Source organism: Hypanus sabinus, chromosome 1 (assembly GCF_030144855.1).
Source record: "Hypanus sabinus isolate sHypSab1 chromosome 1, sHypSab1.hap1, whole genome shotgun sequence".
Lineage (NCBI taxonomy): Eukaryota > Metazoa > Chordata > Chondrichthyes > Myliobatiformes > Dasyatidae > Hypanus > Hypanus sabinus.
Genome location: NC_082706.1, coordinates 163,652,408 through 163,676,826, shown reverse-complemented (window position 1 = coordinate 163,676,826; position 24,419 = coordinate 163,652,408). Strand labels below are relative to the sequence as shown.

The 24,419-nt window shown below is 39.2% G+C and overlaps 1 protein-coding gene across 3 annotated transcripts in view; it reads left to right on the top strand.

Moving 5' to 3' along the window:
- The window catches only part of LOC132399690 (nucleolar protein 4-like), a 305,251-nt gene that overhangs the window by 115,399 nt on the left and 165,433 nt on the right, over window positions 1-24,419 (top strand). For 2 of the 3 annotated variants that reach the window (XM_059980370.1, XM_059980352.1), the window contains exon 5: window positions 9,608-9,746. In XM_059980370.1, the coding sequence (XP_059836353.1) occupies window positions 9,608-9,746 (139 nt within the window). Of the gene's footprint in view, window positions 1-9,604; window positions 9,747-24,419 lie in introns of all 3 variants that reach the window. The other variant, XM_059980361.1, reaches the window with a different exon arrangement.

Here is a 24,419-nt window from a genome sequence, read left to right as displayed (position 1 = left end):
CCAAACTAGAATTGCAATGTAATATCGTAATGCGCTTTGCAAAGGAAAGCGAAATTAAACTACTAGTCTTTCTTATTGTGTGAGCCATAAATCCTTTTTATTTATTGTGATAACATCGAAAACTGTAAGTAATCGTTAACTGGAAGGGTCCTGCATACATAAAAAAGTTTTCATCATGAATAGTTAAGGAAATTTCTATTCGCTACCCTTTTAGCTAAAATTTTAGGACCCACTCAGTTGTAAGAGAAACTAGTGGGAAGAGATACCAGAGCTCTGAATAATACCGCATTAAATAATAATTAAAATTCCAAAACAGAAATCTGGCCATCGTTGAGTAATGTCACGGGAAATATTAAATTACCAATTGTAATAACAGATTTTGTCACACTATGAGAACGACTGTGGTTTAATGCATTTGCACTTGTCTGAAGAAGTTGATGAAACCTAGTTCTTCCATCGGGTGCGCTATTGCAATCTTAACATAGGGATTCAGAGATGAGCAGTGAAATTCAACTTGGTGTGCAATGTTCCCGTTCTAAGTTAACCCGCAAATGAAGTGAGTAAGGTGCAACTGAATTTTCTAACGGCTATTTGCATCATTGTTACTACTAAACAAATTCTCTGTGCATTAAAAAAAACTAATTTTATGCATGGAATTGTTTTCCCTCCCAATGATTATTTCCGAGTTTAGTGAGATTCTTAAACGGTTTATAATCATGTTCTGGCTTATTCCCTATGTATTCCTCAGATGTTATTTCACCGGGTAAAATATTTTAACAAGTGTTTAATTTCTTGGCTTGTCAATCTGATGATCACTTTGGTCAGCTGAATGCCATCCTGACAATTGTCGCCTGATATTAACTTGTATTGGCAGGGTAGAAGTTTAGAGTTCTTGAAACTTTTGGGTGATTACTTCAAGATCAGAAGAGAGCCCAATTTCACACACTGCAAAGACATAACCAATGTAGAGTATTTTTCAAAAAAATTGTATGAGAAGAACAACACACACCCAAAATGCTGGAGGAACTCAGCACCACAAGCTTGCTGAGTTCCTCCAGCATGTGTGTTTTGCTTGGATTTCCAGCCTCTGCAGACTTCCTCTCGTTTGTTGTATGAAAAGGTGACCTGTATAATGAAATAACTGAACAAAAAGCTTTGGGGATTTCAGGTTTTCATTTTTCATTTGTCCTTTCTCAGCTCCAAATCCGCAACATGCTTACATTTCTTTGCGGTGTTGCTATTCTGTTCAAATTATGTACAGTCAAAGTTTAATGCTTGGACCTCAAAGCTTTAGAACTTCCTCCGCCTCATATTTACTTCCATTTCCTCATAACTTTTTATTTAATCCACTACGGTGCTTTAAGAAAATAATTATTTCATATTGTAGTCTTGTAAGACTGGAGCAATTTCATATGTGACCTTATTTTAGAACCACAATCCTTTAACTGGAAGGGAGCTCATCTGCATCTCTCTATGTAGAAATCAGCTGACTGATGGTGAACTATTTTTATGTGCTTTGTAGCTTTTTGCACCTTTTGCAATTTCGGAGCCTTTTTATCAGCATTTATTTCTGTTAATTTTCATTTTTAATTGTCTTTGTGATAAATTATTTAAAGAAATATCTAAACAGTGGAATAAGTTAATATTTTCAAAGAATGACCAGCTAGTTTTTCTCTTTATTATTTTCATTTTAAAAAATGTTTAATAACAGACAGGAAACAATACAAATAAGCAAAAACTAATATCCATGATTGGACTGAGAAGAGATTAATAAAAATCAATTGCATTCTTAAAGTGTTCTCATAGGTTACGCTAGCCAAGTGAAAAAGAGTTGGATGGCAAATTTAAAAGTAGGCTTGGGAATAAAACAACCAGCATGCAGAAAAGGGCAGGCAACTTTTATGGAAGAAAACTTATTAAATAACCTGAACATAACAGATTCTGCTAATGCTGAAAATCTGGAGAGACAGATACTAAATGCTGGAGGAACTCTGCAGGTCAGGCAGCGTTTATGGAAAGGAATAAACAGTTGATGTTTTGGTCAAGATTTTTCATCAGGGGCCTTAACACATCATAGAATCTGATGTGTTTTATCACAATCTTCAGCCTTTTTACTTCTTGAACTAAAATTCAATTATAAATTTTTTATTATTGTAGTTCATAATTGCAGACTGCACAGTGATTTCAAATTGTATGCTTTCATTGTTACTCAGCTGCTGTGAATTATTTGCACTTGCTACAATTTAAAGACCTAAATATAAAATTTGAACTTCACTTAGGGTTAGTTCCCCTTTGCTTCATTAAGTTCTTCATTAAACATCTTCACTAACCTCCCACTGACTTGTGCTTCTTGTATGTCAAAATAATGATCGGCACTGCCAGTTTGCCTAAATAATGAACAAGTAGCTGACAAATGTACTCTGTCCTTGAGTTTCACTATCCTGACGCACTGTTCCTGCATGGCACTGGAATTGCATCGTTTGGTGTGCTGCCAATAACAGGGAGATGTAAAATGAGCTGCTAGCTTGCTATTGTGAATTTTACGCCATTTTGCTCCTCGCCACTGACTTTCCTTGTTCTGTGTTGAGCTCTTGTGATAAAAGTAAACATAGTTTTGAAAGAAATCAGAAGTTATTTATCTTCTAATTACTTTTTGTTACTTCAAACTATAAATATTATAATTATATGAACTTCCTTGGGCCCTGAGACAAACTGAATGGTATAAGAATGTGTTAATAAAGGTTTTAACCATAAAAATATATACTGAAAATTCTGCAGAGGTCTTAAAATTTACCGGTGAAGTGTAGGTACCTTCTGCCTCTTGTCACTGCTAACGGAAGGAATCTGGCAGTGAACCGTATCTGAATGACATCACCCATTGTCCCCACTCCTCTCCCAACAAGTCCTGTTAATCCTCAGGATCTCTTTCTTTTGACATCAGAGTTAGGGATGTTCCCACATCTTAGCCCTGCTCCTGAATGATATCACAGTACAGAACTTGTTTTTTTATAATTCTGGAATATCCCCAGAACTGTGAAGGACCAAAATCTTTTCTTGAATATGTTCTTTCAGCGCATTCCAAGATGTCGAAATACTGTAGTAACGAATGATAACTAAAATCCTCTTTCCCCCTCTTCCCCCCCGCCCCCCCCCCCCCCAAAGCCAACTGTTGACTCTCTTGCTCAGTTTGGTGGATGTCATTGGATTTGTTCAGGAACTGAAGCCATGTGAAAATGTATTGATGGTAACAGAACTCCCAGTGCACTATTTCTGGATATGATTTGTAATTCACTGTTTTGTGCATATGTCCACATTTTCCGATATGTCTCTTGAATATATTCTATGTTGTTAACAAAATGTGCTTGGATTTTAATGTGATCTTGTAGCTGAAGCTTATTAAGTACATAAAAAGCGGTAAATTAGGCATATGAAATAATAAACAATTAGCTAATGGTGATTTCTAAAATAATCTTTAAAATAGTTGAACTTTTTTCAGGAGGAGCTATTACATGGTTTAAAAGGTCAGGCCAGGGTCAGATAAAGCCTGCTTAACTTTTTTCAGTGAATTGGGCTCTGGCAAACACAGGGAGCCATGACAAGCAATAGTTCAGCAAGGAAGAATAAGGCCAACAGGATTGACATTTAGACCATTTAGAAAGAAAAGAGGCAGGCAGGTAGATGTTGAGGTCTAAGATGCTTGTTGGTTCAGAAGATGTGGTGTTTAATGGCAATTTTGAATAGGAGTGAAGATCCAGAAGTTAGAACTTAATTTAAAAAATCTAATTGTTACATATTATTGGTAACTAAGACCAATAACATATAAAGATTGCAGTTCTGAAGTTTATCTTGAGAAAATAATCAGTGTTTTACAATAAAATGCAATATGTTGAAAGCATTTGGATGTGTGTGAATGAAAGCAATTTGTAACTTGTTACGGCAATATAGAGATGCTACATTTAATAGAAAATTTATATCGATAAATCTGACAGTGTAGGTATCACTAAAATGCAACAACGGAACTGTGGACATAATTGCTTTAAAACTATGTCAGGACTGTTGAAAAGGAACATTTCAGTGGAGAGATAAAAGGATATAGTCTGATTTATCAGGTTGATAAATTATGTTTGTCAAGACTATAACTTTTTATGTGCCTTAGTCTGTTCTACTGCACCATTTTTCAGGCATAACTGTTGAATCCAATGAAGTGCAAACATGATCTTTGTTGTTTTGTAATATAGTAGCTTGTAATGCACTTCTGAAACTTACTCTGTCACTATCCTGTAGTTAATTTTTAAAGTTTAGTGGCCAGTGATCAAATTAGGCCAGTCTAGAGAAATAGGTTAAAGTGAGGGGTCAATATATATTGACACCTTGAATAAGCCACAGATTTCCTTTGCCTTCCCTCCAGTAATGAAAGACGTGATCCCATTTTAAAAAATTTATATGAAATGTAAGATTTGTCGGTATCTGCTCTAAGGATGTAATATTTTTCAGCAGTGGAAGGCCTTGTAATTTGATATCCATTCTCCTACATTTTCTCTCTGCCTTCTGTTTTTGTTTCCTTTTTAGTCTTCTGATTACTCAACCGTAGATTCAGTCAGTTAATAATTTTCCTGGTTTGTGGCCAACCTCCGCTCTGACATTTGAGGATTCTTATTTCTATGAATATATGTGTCTATAGAAATGTGATAAGCTGACCAAGGACCTTCAGGCTATTTAGTCAAATGGTATTGTGATGAAATGGTCCATTCTAAGACAATAATGGATCTCACAGTGATCTTAAATCTAGTAGTGCCTTGGGACCTTTTAAGTCAAACTGAGAGAGAAGTTTGTAATACATCCAGTAAGTACTGCCACTTAGATAATGTTTTGGAGTTTCAGCCTGGAATTAGTGCTGAAATGTAGTGTTTCAAGTAGGCTTCAATTTACTAAGAAGAGTGTGGTAACCTGTCTAAATGACTATCACCCAGTGGCACTTACATCCACAGTGATGAAGTGTTTTGAGAGAATGGTGTTGAAGCATATAAACTCCTGTCTGAATGGTGACTTGGATCCACTCCAATTTGCCTACTGAAACAACAGATCTATAGCAAGATCTTATTTCATTGGCTCATCACACAACCCTGGAACATCTGGACATCAAAGATGTATACATCAGGATGCTCTTTATTGATTACAGCTTGGTATTTAACACCATCATCCCCTCAAAACTGATCAGTAAACTCCAAGACCTGGGCCTCAATACCCCCCCCCACTTGTGCAATTGGATTCTAGATTTCCTCACTTGTAGACTCCAGTCAGTTCAGATTGGCAAAATCAACTCCCCCACGTTCTCCATCAGCACAGGAGCACCGCAGGGATGTGTGCTTTGTCCTCTGCTCTACTCGCTTTACACCGATGACTGCGTGGCTAAGTACAGCTACAACACGTACCAGTTTGCTGACGACATCACTGTTATGGGTGTATCAAAGGGGGTGATGACTCAGCATACAGGAGGAAGACTAAAAACTTGGCTGAAATGGTGTGATAGCAACAACTTCTCACTCAATGTCAATAAGACCAAGGAACTGATTGTAGACTTCAGGAGAGGGAAACCAGAAGTTCATCATTGGAGGATCAGAGGTGGAGAGGCTCAGTAACATTAAATTCATGGGTGTCACTATCTCAAAGGACCTGTCCTGGGCTCATCATATAAATATTATTGAGAATGAAGCACAGCAGTCCCTCTACTTCCTCAGGAGTCTGCAGTGGTTCGGCATGTCATCAAAAACCTTGGCAGACTTTTATAGATGTGTATGGAAAGCGTGCTGGCTGGCAATGTTACGGCCTGGTATGGGAACTCCAATGCCTTTGAGTGGAAAATCCTACAAAAGTCAGTGGACTCGGCCCAGTATATCATGGGTAAAACCCTTCCAACCATTGAGCAAATCGACATGAAATGTTGCAGTAGAAAACGCAGCATCCATCATCAAAGACTCTCACCACCCAGGCAATGCATTCTTCTCACTGCTGCCATCAGGTAGAAGGTACAGGACTCACACCACCAGGTTCAAGAACAGCTACTTCCCCTCAACCATCAGGCTCCTGAACAAAAGGGGATAACTACACTCATTTAAGGACTCTGTTATACTTTTACTTTATACTCGTTATTCATTGCTATTTATTTGTACCTGCATTTGCACAGTTTGTTTAGTTTACAGTGCTTGATAACTAGATAAGTAAACTTGATACAGTTTACTGTTACTGTTCTATAGATTTGCTAAGTATGCCTGCAGAGGAAAAGAACGTCTCAGGGTTGTATGTGTTGACATGTATGTACTCTGATAATATATTTGACTTTGAACTTTGTAGACAGTGATACTTACAGCTTCCTGATTCAAAGGCATGTGCACAATCTTTGACCAAAGATTATTTGTTTAGGTTTGGTGCCATGTATTCCTGTACACAGTAATTAAAAAGTGAAAAGTAAACGGTGATTTTCACTGAAAGATCTGTTGCACAGATTAATGCATGTGAACGCACTTTTGCAGCAGCAGGGGCATGGCTTAGATTTAATGTTCAGTAGTGAGGAATAGCACTTAAAATTCACTGCACTCACAATTGCTCATGAAGTTTTGACTGGCTTTGAGTGGAGACTTTTGAAGTACTCAGTAAGTCTGGCTACATTTTATTTCGAAACATTTCTGTTCTCACTGATGCAGGGCAGACAGATGTAGCGGGCCAAATGGCTTGAGGGTGTTGAGGAACAGTGGGACTTTATTGTACATGTGCAAAGCAGGTAGATATAATGGTTAAGAAGACATGCAGGTTATTTATCTTCATTAGCTAGTGCATAATGGTATAATATAATGGTAAAGGAATTATGATACAACAAACATCAATTTGTTCTGATGAAAGGTCTTTGTCCTGATATATTAGCTGTTTTTCTTCCTACAAATGTGGTTTGATCAGCTGAATATTTCCAACATTTTCTGGTTTTAATTTAGATTTCCAGCTTCTGCAGTTGTTTTGATTTCAACAGATTCTATGTCAGTCTTTAAGTAGGCTGAAATCTAGAAACTTTTCAAATAACCAAAGTGTAGAATCCTCACAGAATCAAAATCATGGAATATTCTGTATGTTAGTTCACAGAACAAGTTAAAGATTGTCTCAAAGAGAAATTTTAATAAAGGAGGTAAGAAAGCCAGATGCAAGTCCTACATGAAGTAACTTTTAAAACTCGTATACAATTAGATATCCTATTCTACAGTAGTTGTAAACAAAAATTATTACTTACAATGTCATTGAAATTCACTTGACATTTTGAATATACAAACCTTAACTTACTACTTTTGCATTTAGTAGGTAACTACTGTGCAGTAAGTTTTGTTCAAGTTATATCAAGACTTGAAATCTTGTCTGCAAGACAGGTCTCTGTACCTGAGAAAGGAGGAGTATATAACTGATGGAGAGCAGCAAAAGGTTCACTCAGTTTTTTCCTGGGATAGTGGGTTTGATGTGCAAGAGAGAATTATGTAGATTGCTGACTGCTGAAGAATGAGAATTGATTTTATTGACATGCAAAAATGCTTAGGAAGCTTGAGAGGGTGAATGTTATTTCTGTTCACCAGTATATCTAGAATCAGGGTTCATAGTTTCAAAGCAAAGGATTGTCCAATCAGGCCAGAAATGATCTGAACTTTCATCATCCAGATGATAGGGAATCTTCTGAGTTCTCAGTCAAGGAGGGATGTGATGGCTGAGCAGATTTAAGAAAGAGATCAGTAGATTTTTAGTTATTAATAGGATGAAGTGACATGGGGTGGCATGGAATTTAAGAAAAATCATCAGCTGTGATATGTGGGACCAAATTACTTGGAGGTGCTAAGGAAAAGAGGGATCTTGGTGTATATGATCAAGGACCTCTGAAGGCAGCAACATGGGTAAGATGATTATACAGGCATACAGGATACTTTCCTTCATTAGGCAGGGCACAGAGTGTAAGAGCAATGATACAGCTGTATATTTAAAAAAAAACATTAGGCCATAGCTGTGCATTTCTCTCACAGCAGAGCCCAACTGAGGTATAAAAAATTATGAGGGGAATGGATAATGTTGTCTGAAACTTCCATTCTCGGAAACCAGAGCCAGTAGTTTAAGTTAAAGGGGTAAAAATTTCAAGGAGTTTTATAGAAGGAAGTGTTCACAGAGAGAATAGTTTACATAAATGCTAACTGCCCAAAGCTGGAGGTGTAGGGAGGTACACTCAAAACAATTTAAGAAGTATTTAGATGAACGCTTAAAGTGCCATGGCAGGGGAAGCTACCAGTCAATTGCCGGCATGGATACAAAGGCCCAAGGGTCTGTTTCATGCTGAACGACTCAATGACTCTGATTCTTGGACTCTAAGTCAATGGGGATTTTGTTTTTTTTTGTTTTTAAGGAGGCTTCTCCTTTGATGGTGTGAATTCAGAAGAGAATATCTGCATTTTTAAGTTGGATGTGAGGGATAAAAATGGTGTGTGACACCTGGCCATCAGGGTCACTCAGTATATCCGCAACTGTAACTTCACATTGTGTCAGAAAACTGAGTCACTGTAACAGCATATCTGCTATAATAATCATAAATTTTGTGGCATTTCAAGTCCTCAGGGAAGATGAAGTGCTTGTGCATTACATTGGAAAGATTGAATACAATGCAGATGTAGACTTTGGTTTCTTTGCAGAAACTGAATTACAATATAGTTTTTATAAATGTTGAGGAGAATAGTTTCTGCAACTTCTGGTCAATTTCTTGATATTTTCAGCAATTCCTTGGTACAAAATGATATTGAGGTTCCACGGATTCCCTATTTAACCTTATTTGAATTCTATTTGAGTTGTGTTCTCATTTCCATTGGTGTCTGGATTTTTGATAAGGTGTAATGCCTGTGCTGTGGGAAGTTTATTAGAATACACTAACGACTCAAAATATCATCAGGCTTTCTAAAACTCAAAAGTAGTTGTGGCTCAGGCTCTTTCAGGAGGCTTAAAATGTTTGATTTTTTTTCAGGTAGTTACCATCTAATGCACCACAGCTAGGGGAGCATATTTTTATATAAAAGAAATGATTTTCTATTGTAATCAATGGTATTTTGGCCACTTACAAGCGAAGCACTCAAGCCCTTAAGCAAAATTATCACATGACCTTCATGGCTATTGTTATTAGAGAATCTGTTGCAAAATAGATTCTATCACCACAGATCAGCAGTTAATTAATAGAAGCAAAACTGACAATATCTTTTAGCACAAGAAAATCAATAACTTTGTTATATTGAGACAAGAATTTCAGGAGCTCAAATATTTTTGGGCGGGGGGGGGGGAGTGTGTGTGTGTGTGTGTGTGTGTTTGTTTCCCTATTGATTTACCTGTGAAGACTTTGGAAAAGCATTAGGGGGTAGTGAGGTTTTGATTGTTTATCCAGTCTCACCCTTCAAGATAGAAGGAAGGAATTGTAAAGCTCACTGAATTAAGATAATTAATGTCATACTGCTGAAGAATAATAAGATTATCTTATTAAACTGAAGGAGAATCTCTTAATATAAGTTGTATTTTTGGTAGTGAAAATCATTCATTTTTGTTTCAGCAGGATGAACAATCGTTGAGCAGTGAAGAATTTGAACTCAGTGACTCCACATGGATGTCAGTCGATCGCATAAACTCTGACCAAAGCTCTACCCTGGAAGAAAGAATGCATAGTCCACAGAACCTAGACAGTCATCAGGATGGTTGGTGCTATTGTGTATTAAAAAATTATGCTGTTAACAATCTTGAGTTCCATTAGATGATTTTTTTTTGGGGAAGTGCTGCTTCACAAGTATAAATTTCATTGAGGCATTGATATAGGATTAAACACAGCCACATATCATCACTATTGATATATAATTTGGCCAGTCACTATTTTTTAGAGTTTAATCATGGCATTTAAAAATGTATTCTGATTTGGATTTGATTTCTTACCTTGGGCAATCATGGTGAAAATACATAATCAAACTTTATAAATGCCTCATGGAAATATAGATAAAAGAGCAAAATTTAGAGACATTCCTCATTTATGCTTTGGATATTGGACAAAAACCTGTTTCTCATCTCTGTCTGTCTTCAGAATATCCATTTTAAACATCGACATGAGCTTGCCATTCAGAAGTAGCAATAAAACCCTTTCATAATATAGCACATTCTTAATTGTTTCCTCACTCTTATTGATGCTTCCTTTGAATATTTTCTCAGCAGCATAAGAGATGTGATCACAACCAACCAGCTGACTTTGCCACTTCAATCCTCAAAATGACAAATGTGATGATAGGAAATTATGCTTCTTTGTTTATAGTTCATTGCATGTGTGATCATGCTGCACTAAATCTGACATTTGATCAGAAATTAGAAAAATAATTGTAGTAGTTGGAAATCTGTTTGAAAGAAATTTGTTTAAAGATACTAAAAGCAATAGTACTTTATTTAAATAGTTTGCAATCTTTCTGAAATTATTAAAAAGCAAGTTTCTAATTGGCTTAATTTATTGATAGAGATAAGGATTTCAAGCTTATGTTGAGTGCTGATTTCAAGTGTTAATTCCTAATGCGGAACATGAACTTGTGGGCAGCTCCATCACTTTGCACCAATTAAAGAATTGAGTAAGACTAAAATTGTCAAGGCTGAAAGCAGAAACTGAACAGATGCTCAGCGCTGTCTCCCTCCGTTTGACTGATTTCTGTTGCTGCTGCTAGCAGGCGGAAGATGCAGGTCCTGGGTCCTACTCTGCCGGGTTTGGGAGCAGCTGTTGCCTGCAACTACTAGTCTTCAGGATGGGCTTGCCTCAATGCTGAATGTGATCTGTAGTTGTGGACTCACTTTAGGAATTCTGCATTTCATGTTTCTTCTGGTTTTATTTGTTTTTTTTTACTGTTTGCGCAATTTGTTTGGGGCGCTTCAGCACTGAAGTAACTCTACAGCCGTGACTACGGTTATCAGCAGAGTGTTAAAGACTACCATCGGCATGACGCTCAGTTTTGGGGACTTCACAGTTAATGTTATTTGTTTACTTTTTATCGTTTGCACAGTTTGTTCTCTTTTTCACAATTAGCTGTTTGATGGTCTTGTAGTGTGGGGCTTTTCTTTGAATGAGTTCTATTGTGTTTCTTTATTTTGTAGCTGCCTGAAGATGAATCTCAAGGTTGTATACTGTATTATTGATAATAAAGGTACTTTGAAGCTGCTTGTGGCTGCTGCAACTTGACTTGAAAAATCTTTGAGTCAGGATTGAACCTACAAAGCTATTTATCATGCATTGAAAACAAAGAAAAGAACTCTGTAGTTTCCAATGTTGACAGAATTGCCCTGTGGTCAAAAGAGAAGAAAAATATTTGTGATGGCAACTAATTTTGAACTTATTCATAAATAATTCATTTCGCATAATGATTCAGCAAATGATAGGTCATGAAATTTAAAGCCAGTAGTGTGTTCATTACATTGAATGAAAACAGTATGGCTCATTATATGTTTTGTTATAGCAATACAATTTGGCAAATTATTAAATATTTCATTTTTAAATTTAATTTTTAATAAAATAACAGAAAATATTGAATATGTTTAGCAGGCCAGGAGGCATTTGTATGTTTGAAACAGAGTAGTCTTCAGTATAGAGCTGAGGAAATTAGAGGCTTGAATACAGTTTCAGGTGTCAGAGTAAGAAAGGGAGAAAGAAGGCAAGTTAAAGAGAGTCAAAACTGATCCCCACTGATCTCCCTCCTGGCATTTATCTCTGCAAGTGGGACAAGTGCTAAGCTTGCCCCTACACCTCTTCCCTCACCACCATTTCATCACTTCACCTGCAAATCTGTTGGGGTCATCTACTGTACCTGGTGCTCCTGGTGCAGCTTTCTCTACGTCGGGGAGATCCGACATAGATTGGGGGATTGCCTTGTTGAGTACTTTCACTCCATCTGCAACAAAAGGCAGGATTTCCCTCTGGCCACTCATTTCAATTCAACTTCCCATTCTCTTTCCAACATGGCCTTCTCTACTACAACCATGAGGCCACTCTGAGGTTTGAGGAGCCACACCTTGTATTCCATCTTGGTAGACTCCAGCCTTCTCTTTTTTTTTCCATTCCACATTCTGGCTCCCCTCTTACCCCTTCTCCTTTCCTCACCTCATCACCTCCCTCTGGTGCCCTTCCTCCTTCCCATTCTCCCATGGTCTACTGTCTTCTCCTTTCAGATTCTCTCTTAGAGTCATAGAGAATTACAGCACAGAAACAGGCCCTTCAGCCCACCTAGTCTGTGCTGAAAGCACTGAAGATGTCTACTCCCATTGACTTGCACCAAGACCACAGCTCTCCATAACCATACTATCCATATACCTATCCAAACTTAAATGTTGAAATCAAGCTAGAATGCACCATTTGTGCTGATAGCTCATTCCATACTCTCACTGCCCTCTGAGTGATCTTCTTTAGCCCTTCTTCTCTTCCATTTATCACTTCTGCTGATTTCACTTATTGCCTGCTAGCTTGTACTCCTTTCCATCCCCACACCTTCTGACTCTGGCTTCTTCCCTCGTCCTTTCCAGTCCCAATGAAGTGCCTCGGCCGGAAACACCAACTATTTATTACTTACCATAAATGCTGCCAAATCTGCTGAGTTCCTCCAGCATTTTGTGTGTGTTACTTTGATGCATTGAGGACAGTTTGGATTAAAATCCAGATGAGGATAAAAAATATGACAGCAGAGAATCGAATGATGTGATTCAGGAGCTGTAAATAACAACTGCAAAATTTATTACTAGTATCTACTGTCTGAAAAAAAGAATTCAAACAGCCTGAAAAATAAATGAAAGTTGTTAAAGTAGAAATTGAGTCTGATTGTAAAGTGCCTTATTGAAAATGACTTCCTTTGCTCTGATCTTCATTGCATCCTTGGGTGAGAGTGGATTGGAACAGAAAGTACGGTATCAAACTCTGAGTGGTAACTACAGGCTGCAGAATTGAATGACATATAATCTGTACCTTTCATCACAGCATGAAGGGACCCAAATCGTGATGGGGAGGTGGGGAGAAAGGGGTTTTACTTCCCGTACGAGCATTGAAAGGTATCATGGTTAAAGAAAGCTAATAATAGGGGTTGATTGAAGGAAGTCTTATGATGGAAGTAAATACCTAGATGTTACAAATTGGCCCATATGGATGTGATGAAAGAAGATGTTAGAGAAAGCCACGTTAGGTAGTTTAGAAAGCGTAGGTGGTACTTTGGTAGTTTAGCAAGGCAGATTAGGAAAGCAAAGAGTATGTACTGTCTTGTAAGTAAGCAGAAAGTGATTGTGGGCTCATCAGTGAAATGTATTTTAAGATAATCAGGGACAGTTTGTGTGAATTTGTAAAGAGGCAGTAATGTCTGAATTAATTGAAATATTTGAGTAAGTGGCCAAAAGGGCTGTTGATGGCAGTGCATTTAATATAATGTACCTGGTTTTTGCAGGCTTTCGACGAGGTCCCTCCTGGCAGACTGGGCAAAACATGAACAGGATCCAAGAAAGATGTAAATTTAGCCAAAACTGGCTTAGTGACAAGAAGCCAAAAACAAACTGAAGCTGGAAACCTGGTGCCACTGGGCTCTGCAGGACTCAGTACTTACTCTCTGGCTTTCTATGATTTAGCCTCAAATGGATGGCTTAGGAGAAAGAAATTTGCAGATAATTCAGAAATTGTCTGCATGGTTAACCACAAAGAGGTTTAAACTGTAGGAAATTATAGATGCTTGGTTAGAAAAGTGGTAAATGGAATTGAATCTGTAAAAGAGTGAGCAAATGGATTTGGGTGCTGCAACAAGGCAAGGAAACACAATAAAGGATAGGAATGAATATGCCAGAGCGAAAGAAGGACTTTGCAGTATATGTCACAAGTCTTTAGAAGTAGCAGGACATGTTAATAGGTAACTTTTAAAAAAGCATAACTTTATTAGCTGAGGCATAGAATAAAAGAGTCAAAGAACTCTTTTCAAAGTGATGAGCATAGTAACGATATGTTTTGTGTTCCATAATTGTATCACATTTAAGATTTTATAAATGGGTGTAGACGATTGTTGAATGTGCAGAGTACGGACAAGAAGAATGCTATTCTGGTTCTGGGAGAGCAGAGAGCAGCATCAGTTATGCCACATCTTGAATACTGTATATAGATCTAGTAACCTAATCACAGAAAAGTGAAGCGTGCAACTGAGATTTACAAGGACATTGCTGAGGTTGGAAATTTGTAGTTATGCAGAAAGTTTGATTAGAATGATATTGTTTTCTGTGGAACAAAATAGACTTAACTGATGTGTACTAAATTAGGACCACTCTGGATACAGTAAAAAAGGAAGTATTTTCCTTTGGAAGTTGGATAAAACAAAAGGTTATATATGCAAAACAATTGGTTGAAGGATCAGAGGGTGGGGTTAAAGAAATTCACTGTCTGGTTGAAATAGACAGAAATTCTTAACCATATCAACTTAGATGTATACTTTAAGAAGCCTGACCTGCAGGGCAATATCTAAGTCCAGGAAGGTTGGCTTATGTTGCTGAGCCCTTTATCAATGCACTGTATACATCTCTATAAGGTCACCACTCAGTCTCCTATGTTCCAAGGAATAAAATCCTAGCCTCTCCCTATAACCAAGGCCCTTGAGGCCTGGCAGCATGCTTGTAAATTTCCTTTGTACTCTTTCTGGATTAATGACTAAATGCTGTTTTTGTCACCACGTAATAGAAAAGAGGTCGTTAAGTGAAATCATATTAAAGGCAAGTTGTTGTGATTGCACCAGGACATGTTTACTTCCTGGTGGTGTTATCCTCAAGCTTTATCAGTTAACCGATGGATCACTGGAGGCAAAGTCATAGGTGTGTAGAGAAGAGAGGAGAGAATACACCCCTGTGGCGTGCCAGTGCTGCGTGAGCGGGATATAGAGGTATACTTGCCTAGTCTTACATACTGCCGACTGTCAGACAAGAAATTTGTCATCTGTACATGGGACCTGGTATGTTGAATTTGGAGAGTTTCTCATGCAGAAGCTCAGGGATGATGTTATTGAAGGCAGAACTGAAATCGACAGGGAAAATCATGATGTACTGTATGTACCAGAGAGCTGATGTGCTGCAGTATGAAGTCCAGACTAATGTTAACTGCGTTAGATCTTTTGGTTTGGTAGGTGAACTGTATCAGATCTGGACAATTTGGAGCTTTGAATTTGAGAAATGACAAGACCAGCTTTTAAAAACCTTCATTATGACTGATGTGAGTGCAGCTGGCCTGTAGTCTTTGAATCCAGTGATACTTGATTCTTTGGGGACTGCAATAATAACAGATTTCTTGAAATGTGCTGGAACAGTACATAGTTTAAGTGACTGACTGAAATGTCTATAAAGATGTAGACAGCTACTTAGTGCAGTGTTTAAGGATGGCAGGGGAGACAGAATCAGGGCTGAAAGCCTTCTCAATATTTTGCTTCCTGTACAGCTTCCTTGTCTCCTCTTTCTTGACAATAAAGGGTGTGGGCATTGGTAATGATCTGCTTGAATGGGCACTGGGGCTTCATTTGCAGAAAACTGGTTTTTCAGTTTGACTGAATTTTGGTGTTTAGCAGCTGTGATTGCCTTCTTCGGCTTGTACTTGGCCTTTTTGAACTCCCTTTTACTCTGAAGATCACTATCTTCTCCAGACACAGCTGTCTAAGCTCGTAGTTGAACCAGGGTTTATTATTGCTGAAGCTGATGATTGTTCAATTCTACAAATGTCGTACTTAATGGAAGAAATAAGAAGACCTAAAGGGGATGTTCTTCAATGGAAGAATGAATTTAGCTGACTGCAGAAAAGTGAAATGAACGATGACTTTTTTTTTCTGTTTGACAACAGAGAGCAAAGTGGGTGACAGCTGGACAGGCAGCAGAGCTGATTCTATGGTGAAAAAGTCAGGAAACTGTAAACTAGTTGGGGAATTGTAACTGTAGTTTAGAAGAAAATAAAATAAAAGTAGAGGTAAAATAAGAGGGAATCATTGGTTTTGAGCAAGCTGAAACTGTGAGCTGAATTGTACCAGCTCAGACAAGTGATTTTGATCAGAACTGTTAGTGTTTAGCCATTAAATCTGAAGTTAAGTTCTAGATTAGTATTTTAAGGAAACCTATGAGTGTCAAATCTGTTAGTTCACATAGTTGCTGGATTATCCAGAGAATTCAGCAGCTGTGCTCAGGCTTACCAGATTGCTCAGCATTAGGACAGGGAACTTGCCATTCAGATCCTATACCCGGACAGATATAGCAGAGTTAAGGCTTGTAGGGCACAATTTTCTTCAAAATAAATTTGCATTACATTAATGTTTTTTTTAAAAACTATTTCTATGTTTCCATGTGCTTTTAATTTACTTGATCTTTTCCATGGGATTTCTAACTGATCATCTCAATTTCTGTAATCCCATCACCCAGTCTACCCTCTTTCTCTAAATTTGTAACATGACATTCTCTCAGTACAAATCTGACATTATTATTACTCTTGATGACACAAGCGGTGCTGTTGCCTTTTCGGACTGACTTGGGGAGACTGGGTTCATGAAAATATGTTATCCAGAAGTCCGAGTTCTTTAAGCAAAGTACTCTGACAACTAAGACATTCATGTATTATATCCAGTGCAGCTGAACAGGAGCAGAAGGATGTGATTCAAAGTACATTTATTGTCATGAGAACTTTATGAGTTATCTAGGCTTTCCAGGCTGATTGCTGACTAATTTATATTTGTATGGGTGGAAGAATATACATATTATGGCAGTAGTGAATTTGGTGTTCTCCTGATGCCAGGAAATTGTCAGCTGTGCCAATGTGAATAGTGCATGAAGATGCCCAGTACAATTATGCATTTTTTTTGAAATTTCACTGGGACAATCTGCTTTGGGTAAAATTCAAAACAGTTTGTGTAGCGCCCAAGAGACTACACCACACAATCCATTTTCAAGGCTCTTGAGTCTAAACCTCTAAGTTAGAATAATTAGTTCAACATAGCACAATATACATAAAGCAAAATACAGAGTGAAAGAAAGAGTGGAGTAAGAGAATTGTTGGTAGAATCTCAGGTGGTAATGAGAGGGCGTACAGGGAGTGAGACATGCCAACTAGTGGAGTGGTGCTGCAGCAACAACCTGGCACTCAACGTCAGTAAGACAAAAGAGCTGATTGTGAACTTCAGGAAGGGTAAGACGAAGGAGCACATACCAATCCTCAGAGGGATCAGAAGTCAGGGAGTGAGCAGTTTCAAATTCCTCGGTCTCAAGATCTCTGAAGATCTAACCTGGTCCCAACATAGCAATGTAGTTATAAAGAAGGCAAAACAGCAGCTATACTTATTAGGAATTTGAAGAGATTTGGCATGTCAACAAAAACACTCAGAAGTTTCTATATTTGTACCGGGGAGAGCATTCTGACAAGCTGCATCACTGTCTGGTATGGAGGGGCTACTGCACAGGACCAAAAGAAGATGCAGAAGGCTGCAGATCTAGTCAGTTCCATCTTGGGTACTAGGCTACAAAGGACCCAGGGTATCTTCAGGGAGCGGTGTCTCAGAAAGGCAGTGTCCATTATTAAGGACCTCCAGCACCCAGGGCATGCCCTTCTCTCACTGTTACCATGAGGTAGGAGATACAGAAGCCTGAAGGCACACACTCAGCGATTCAGGAACAGCTTCTTCCCCTCTGCCATCTGATTTCTAAATGGACGTTGAAGCTTTGGACACTACCTCACCTTTTTTAATATACAGTATTTCTGTTTTTGCAGATTTTTAAAAATCTATTCAATGTATGTACTTGATTTACTTGTTTTATTTAACAATTACAGCGCAGAAACAGGCCATCTCGGCCCTTCTAGTTATTTATTATTGTTTTATTTTATTTATTGTTATTTTTTTCTCTGCTAGATTATGTATTGCATTGAACTGCTGCTGCTAAGTTAACAAATTTCACGTCACATGCCAGTGATGATAAACCTGATTCTAATTCTGAGAAAGAAAAAGTAAAATAATTTTCCATCTCTTCTACATTTCCATTATGATGGAAAGTCCCCATATTTATAAAGTCAAATATTCAGTGAGGCAGCAATAGCACATAATACATCACTGTGCAGCATATATTTCAATTGCCCACCCAGTGAGCTGGGATTGAAAAGTGTAAATTTAGTGTTTTTGAAAAAGATTAAGTTTCAATTGTTTTTCTCTAAGAAACGGCTGGGATCTGATAGACAATTTATTCCTATTTATTCCCACATATATTAGTAAAAGAATCATAGAGTTATTCATGACAGAAAGAAGCCTTTGACCCAATTTGTATATGCCAACCAAGGTGTCCACCTGAGCAACTCACATTTGTGTGCACTTGGCCCATATCCCTCTAAAACTTTTCTATCGATGATGTCCCTTAAACATTGTAATTATCTGCATCTGGCAGCTTGCTCCATACACCCACCACCCTCTGTGTGGATAAACTCCCCTTGCTTCCTTTCAAATCTTTTTCATCCCACCTTAAACCTATGTTCATTTTAGACTAGAATAAGGAAAAAAGAGTGTGACAATATACCCCAATGCCCCTCAAAATTTTATAAACCCCTTTTAGGTCACTCCTCTACCTCCAATAAAATGAAAGTAGTCCTAGCTTATCCAGTCTCTCCTTGTAACTCAAGTCCTCCCGTCCAGGTAACATCCTTGAGAATCTTTTCTGTATGCCCTCTTGCTTAATCACATCCTCCTTATAGCATGGGGACCAGGCCTGCATGCAGTGCTACAAGTGCTCTTCGGTGTCAAGCTTAAGTGCATTGTAAATGACTTTCATGTTCAGTGCCCTAAATGATGAGGCAGGTATGCCATACACCACCTTCACTATCCTGACTCACAGTGTCATCACTTGCAGGGAACTTGTATCCCTGGGTATCCTTGTCCTACAATAGTCCCCAGGTCCCTTCCATTCACTGTGTACAGAATTCCCTCGTTTAATTCTCAAAATCTTATCACTTTGCATAGTTAAGTTTTATCTGCCATTACTCTGCCTACTTTCCTGGTTGATCCATATCATTCTGTACTCTTAGACAGCCTGCTTCACTGTCCATCATACCAGCAGTTTTGGAATCATCTGCAAGTTCATCCAAATTGTTCATGTATATGACAGACAACAGGAGAAGGTTATTGTTTCTGTATTCCTGAAAGAACATGAAGAGCAATGAAACATATAAAGCATATTTCTGAGACCGATGAGGTTGAGTTTCAGCCAGAATGTGGGAATGGCAGATCCACCGTTTGGGCAAGTGGTAGATGAGTAGTTCGTGAGGTGGGTCTGCTTCTTCTACCATGTAGGCAGAACCTTATTGTGTTCCTAATACATGCATCACATTCGAAATCACCCTTCTCCACTGAGATAGGTCTTGGGTCAAAGATTCCCAGGAGTCTTCGAATAAATTGCATTCCTTCAGGGGATTTTTAGCACATCCTTACTTCTCTGTTCAGACAGACAGACAGACATACTTTATTGATCCCGAGGGAAATTGGGTTTCGTTACAGTCGCACCAACCAAGAATAGTGTAGAAATATAGCAATATAAAACCATAAATAATAATAAGTAAATTATTCCAAGTGGAAATAAAGTCCAGGATCAGCCTATTGGCTCAGGGTGTCTGACACTCCGAGGGAGGAGTTGTAAAGTTTGATGGCCACAGGTAGGAATGACTTCCTAAGACGCTCAGTGTTACATCTCGGTGGAATGAGTCTCTGGCTGAATGTACTCCTGTGCCTAACCAATACATTATGGAGTGGATGGGAGACATTGTCCAAGATGGCATGCAACTTGGACAGCATCCTCTTTTCAGACACCACCGTCAGAGAGTCCAGTTCCACCCCCACAACATCACTGGCCTTACCAATGAGTTTGTTGATTCTGTTGGTGTCTGCTACCCTCAGCCTGCTGCCCCAGCACACAACAGCAAACATGATAGCACTGGCCACCACAGCCTTGTAGAACATCCTCAGCATCAGCCGGCAGATGTTAAAGGACCTCAGTCTCCTCAGGAAGTAGAGACGGCTCTGACCCTTCTTGTAGACAGCCTCAGTGTTCTTTGACCAGTTCAGTTTATTGAGAATTCGTATTCCCAGGTATTTGTAATCCTCCATCATGTCCACACTGACCCCTTGGATGGAAACAGGGGTCACCGGTGCCTTAGCCCTCCTCAGGTCCACCACCAGCTCCTTAGTCTTTTTCACATTTAGCTGCAGACGATTCTGCTCACACCATGTGACAAAGTTTCCCACCATAGCCCTGTAGTCAGCCTCATCTCCCTTGCTAATGCATCCAACTATGGCAGTCATCAGAAAACTTCTGAAGATGGCAAGACTCTGTGCAGTAGTTGAAGTCCGAGGTGTAGATGGTGAAGAGAAAGGGAGACAGGACAGTCCCCTGTGGAGCCCCAATTCTGCTGACCACTCTGTCTGACACACAGTGTTGCGCAAGCCCACGTACTGTGGTCTGCCAGTCAGGTAATCGATAATCCATGACACCAGGGAAGCATCCATCTGAATCACTGTCAGCTCCTCACCCAGCAGAGCAGGGTGGATGGTGTTGAACGCACTGGAGAAGTCAAAAAGCATGACCCTCACAGTGCTCGCTGGCTTGTCCAGGAGGGCGTAGACACGGTTCAGCAGGTAGACGATGGTGTCCTCAACTCCTAGTCGGGGCTGGTAGGGGAACTGGAGGGGGTCTAAGTGTGGCCTAACCATAGGCCAGAGCTGCTCTAGAACAAGTCTCTCCAGGGTTTTCATGATGTGGGAGGTCAATGTCACCGGTCTGTAGTCATTGGAGCCACTGGTTCGTGGCGTCTTCAGTACAGGGACGAGGCAGGATGTCTTCCACAGCACAGGAACCCTCTGGAGACTCAGGCTCAGGTTGAAGACAAGGTTAAGTACTCCACAAAGCTGGGGGGCACAGGCTTTGAGCACCCTGGGGCTGACACCATCCGGGCCTGCAGCCTTGCTTGGGTGGAGACGTTTCAACTGTCTTCTCACCTGTTCAGCTGTGAAGCCCACCGTGGTGGTTTCAGGTGGGGGAGGGGTGTAGTCATGAGAGCAGGGTGGGGGGCTGTGAGGAGGGTAAGAGGGGAGAGTGGAGTATGTGTTGACAGATGAATCATGTGGGGGATGGGCAGGGGCCACAGTGTCAAATATGTTGAAGAACACGTTAAGTTCGTTCACCCTGTCCACACTGCCTTCAGCTCCTCTGTTGCTAGTTTGCTGGAATCCATTGATGGTCCTCATCCCACTCCAGACCTCTCTCATGTTGTTCTGCTGGAGTTTCCACTCAAGCTTCCTCCTATACCTATCTTTAGCCTCCCTGATCTTGGCTTTCAGGTCTCTCTGCAGGTTCATCTGGAAATCTTTTCTCACGATAGCACAGAATGGAGTGTCTGTATTGGAAGCTGGAATCAGGCGTACAAATAAAGTACCCTGTCTATCTTGAGCAAATCAATGTAGCCCAGGCCTTAGTACTGAGAGTATTAGCCCAGGGGAGGACACCATCATTGGGTTGCTTGTCTTTCCAGGGCATTTTGTGACGATGATGTAGCTGGTATTTTTCCAGTGTCTCAGACCATCTGCCTCATATAAGCCCAGGACTCTGAAGCATTCAGGAGGGCTTGAATTCCACAACGAACCAAAGACTGTAGTGGGGCATTGATACTAGTGAATTTGATTACTGGTGTCTGCCTTCATTGAAATTCAAATTTTATTAAAGCATATAAACATTCTACAAGCTTGAGATTCAGCTTCTTGAGGGAACTCACAAAACAAAGAAGCACAATAGAATCTAAGAAAAAACCACACACGTCAAAGACCACCACACATCCTAAGTCAGGAGATGGATCTCAAGATTTGGTGTGTGGTTTGTGCCTTATAACGTCTCAACCTTTCTTATCAGAAGACAGTGTTACTGTACTAGCACCTGTCCTTAAGTTTAATTTATTTGAGAGAAAGCACTCCCTATCCTGATTCATCTGGGATTTCTGAACCGTCTAATCTGACATTGTCATTGTGATATTAGCTTCATGAGACCAGAAGGTACAGGAGCAGAATTAGGCCATTCAGCCCATCGAGTCTGCTCTGCCATTCCATCATGGTTGGTCCTGGATCCCACTGAACCCCATACCCCTGCCTTATCACCATATCCTTTGATGCCCTGACCAATCAGGGAACTATCAACTTCTGCTTTAAATATATTCAGGGGCCTGGCCTCCACTGCGGACTGTGGCACAGCATTCCACAAATATACTACTCTCTGGCTAAAAAAAAAACAACTCCTCTTTACCTTTGTTCTAAAAGGTTGCCCCTCAATTTTGAGGTTGTGCCCTCTAGTTTTGGATACCCATGCCAGAGGAAACATCCTCTCCACATACACCCTCGCTAGTCCTTTCAACATTTGCTAGGTTTGAATGAGATCCCCCTGCATTCTTCTAAATTCCAGTGAGTACAGGCCCAAAGATGCCAAATGCTCCTCATATGTTCACCCCTTCATTCCCGGAATCATCCTTGTGAATCTCCTCTGGACTCTCTCAAATGACAACACATCCTTTCTGAAATACAGGCTTTTTTGAGATATGGGGGAGGGGCTTTGGGGTTCTAACATTTAACTGTCATTCATTCTTCAGGGCACTCCTCTGTTTTTGTGGATGGTTATGAAGAAAAATAATTTCAGGATGTATATTGTATACATTTCCCTGACTTTTAATGTACCTTTGAAAACTGTTGATAATACTCCAAGTGTGTCCTGATTAATACCTTATAAAGCCTCAGCATTATCTCCTTGCTTTTATATTATATTCCCCTTGAAATAAATGCCGATATTGAATTTACCTTCTTTACCACAGATTCAACCTGTAAATTAGTTTTCCAGGAGTCTTGCACAAGGAATCCTAAGTCCCTTTACACCTCTGTTTGAATTTTCTCTCCATGTAGATAATTGTATGCACTACTATTCTGTTTACTAAAATGGAAATCACAGATATTGTCTCAATTGATGGGATAACATGTTATTTCTGTCAATAGTTTGGGCGGTCTGTTTATGGGCAGATGAAACTGTTTTTGAACGAAACCTACAGAAAAAAGATTGGCTAAAACTTATAATTGCATAATTGCTGTGTTTTTGTGTGCCATATGATCCATTTCTATAAAAAGTTAAGTGTAAATTTGGGAATTACGTTGTGGTTTGCAAAGTCAACATTTTTGTGTTGCATTAAATGCAAAATGTGTAAGAAAGCCTAGACGTTTGTAGTGGTACCCCAAAACACCTGAGTGCTAGATCTGGAATTTACACTCTGGTTGAAGTGATCCATGCCATTTGCAAGTTCTGAATGCAGTGGTAACCTTTCACAACAGGTGTGATACTATATTTGTACAACTTAAGGGGTTTTTCTTATGGTTTCCTCCTTCTCAGTATTTTGTAAGATGAATCAGAATCAGGTTTATTATCACTGGCATGTGACGTGAAATTTGTTAACTTAGCAGCAGCAGTTCAATGCAATTCATAATCTAGCAGAGAGAGAAAAAAAATAATAAATCAAAATAAAATATAATAAATAAACAAGTAAATCAATTACATATATTGAATAGATATTTGAAAAATGTGTAAAAACAGAAATACTATATTTAAAAAAAAAACTGAAGTAGTGTCCAAAGCTTCAATGTCCATTCAGGAATCAGATGGCAGAGGGAAAAAAGCTGTTCCTGAATCACCGAGTGTGTGCCTTAAGGCTTCTGTATCTCCTACCTGATGGTAACAGTGAGAAAAGGGCACGCCCTGGGCGCTGGAGGTCCTTAATAATGGACACTGACTTTCTGAGACACCGCTCCCTAAAGATGTTCTTCCAAATCCTGAGAGACTAATTTATGATTTCAGTCTAGATTCTTAGAGAGGCCTGCATCTATAGGCAGTTGGAATGGTATGACTGTTTTGGTGCATTTATTGAATATACTCTAAGTGCTTCTTGCAGAAATCCAGTCTGAACTTCCATTGGAAGGTGGTTAATTCTGGGATGTAAACAAGTTCCTGCTCCTGGTGAGGTATAGAATTATTTGAGGAAAAGCTAAAGTTACCCCATCTGAATTTGCAATGGGAATACATTAAAACAGCCTTAGATTACAGGAGCCCAGACCTTCAGCTAATAAAGTCATGACTTCTGATGTAGTTGTTTTATTTCATTAATGTTAAGAAAAATGGAAGACTGAATATTATTAGTGAATGTTGTTCTGTAGCTTTAGGTCTAAGAGAGCAATATTGAGGACCAGTGTGCTTTCCAATTCATATCTAGATTGAGTATAGTTTTGCATCACCTTGTATTTGTATACAAATGATCATTCATG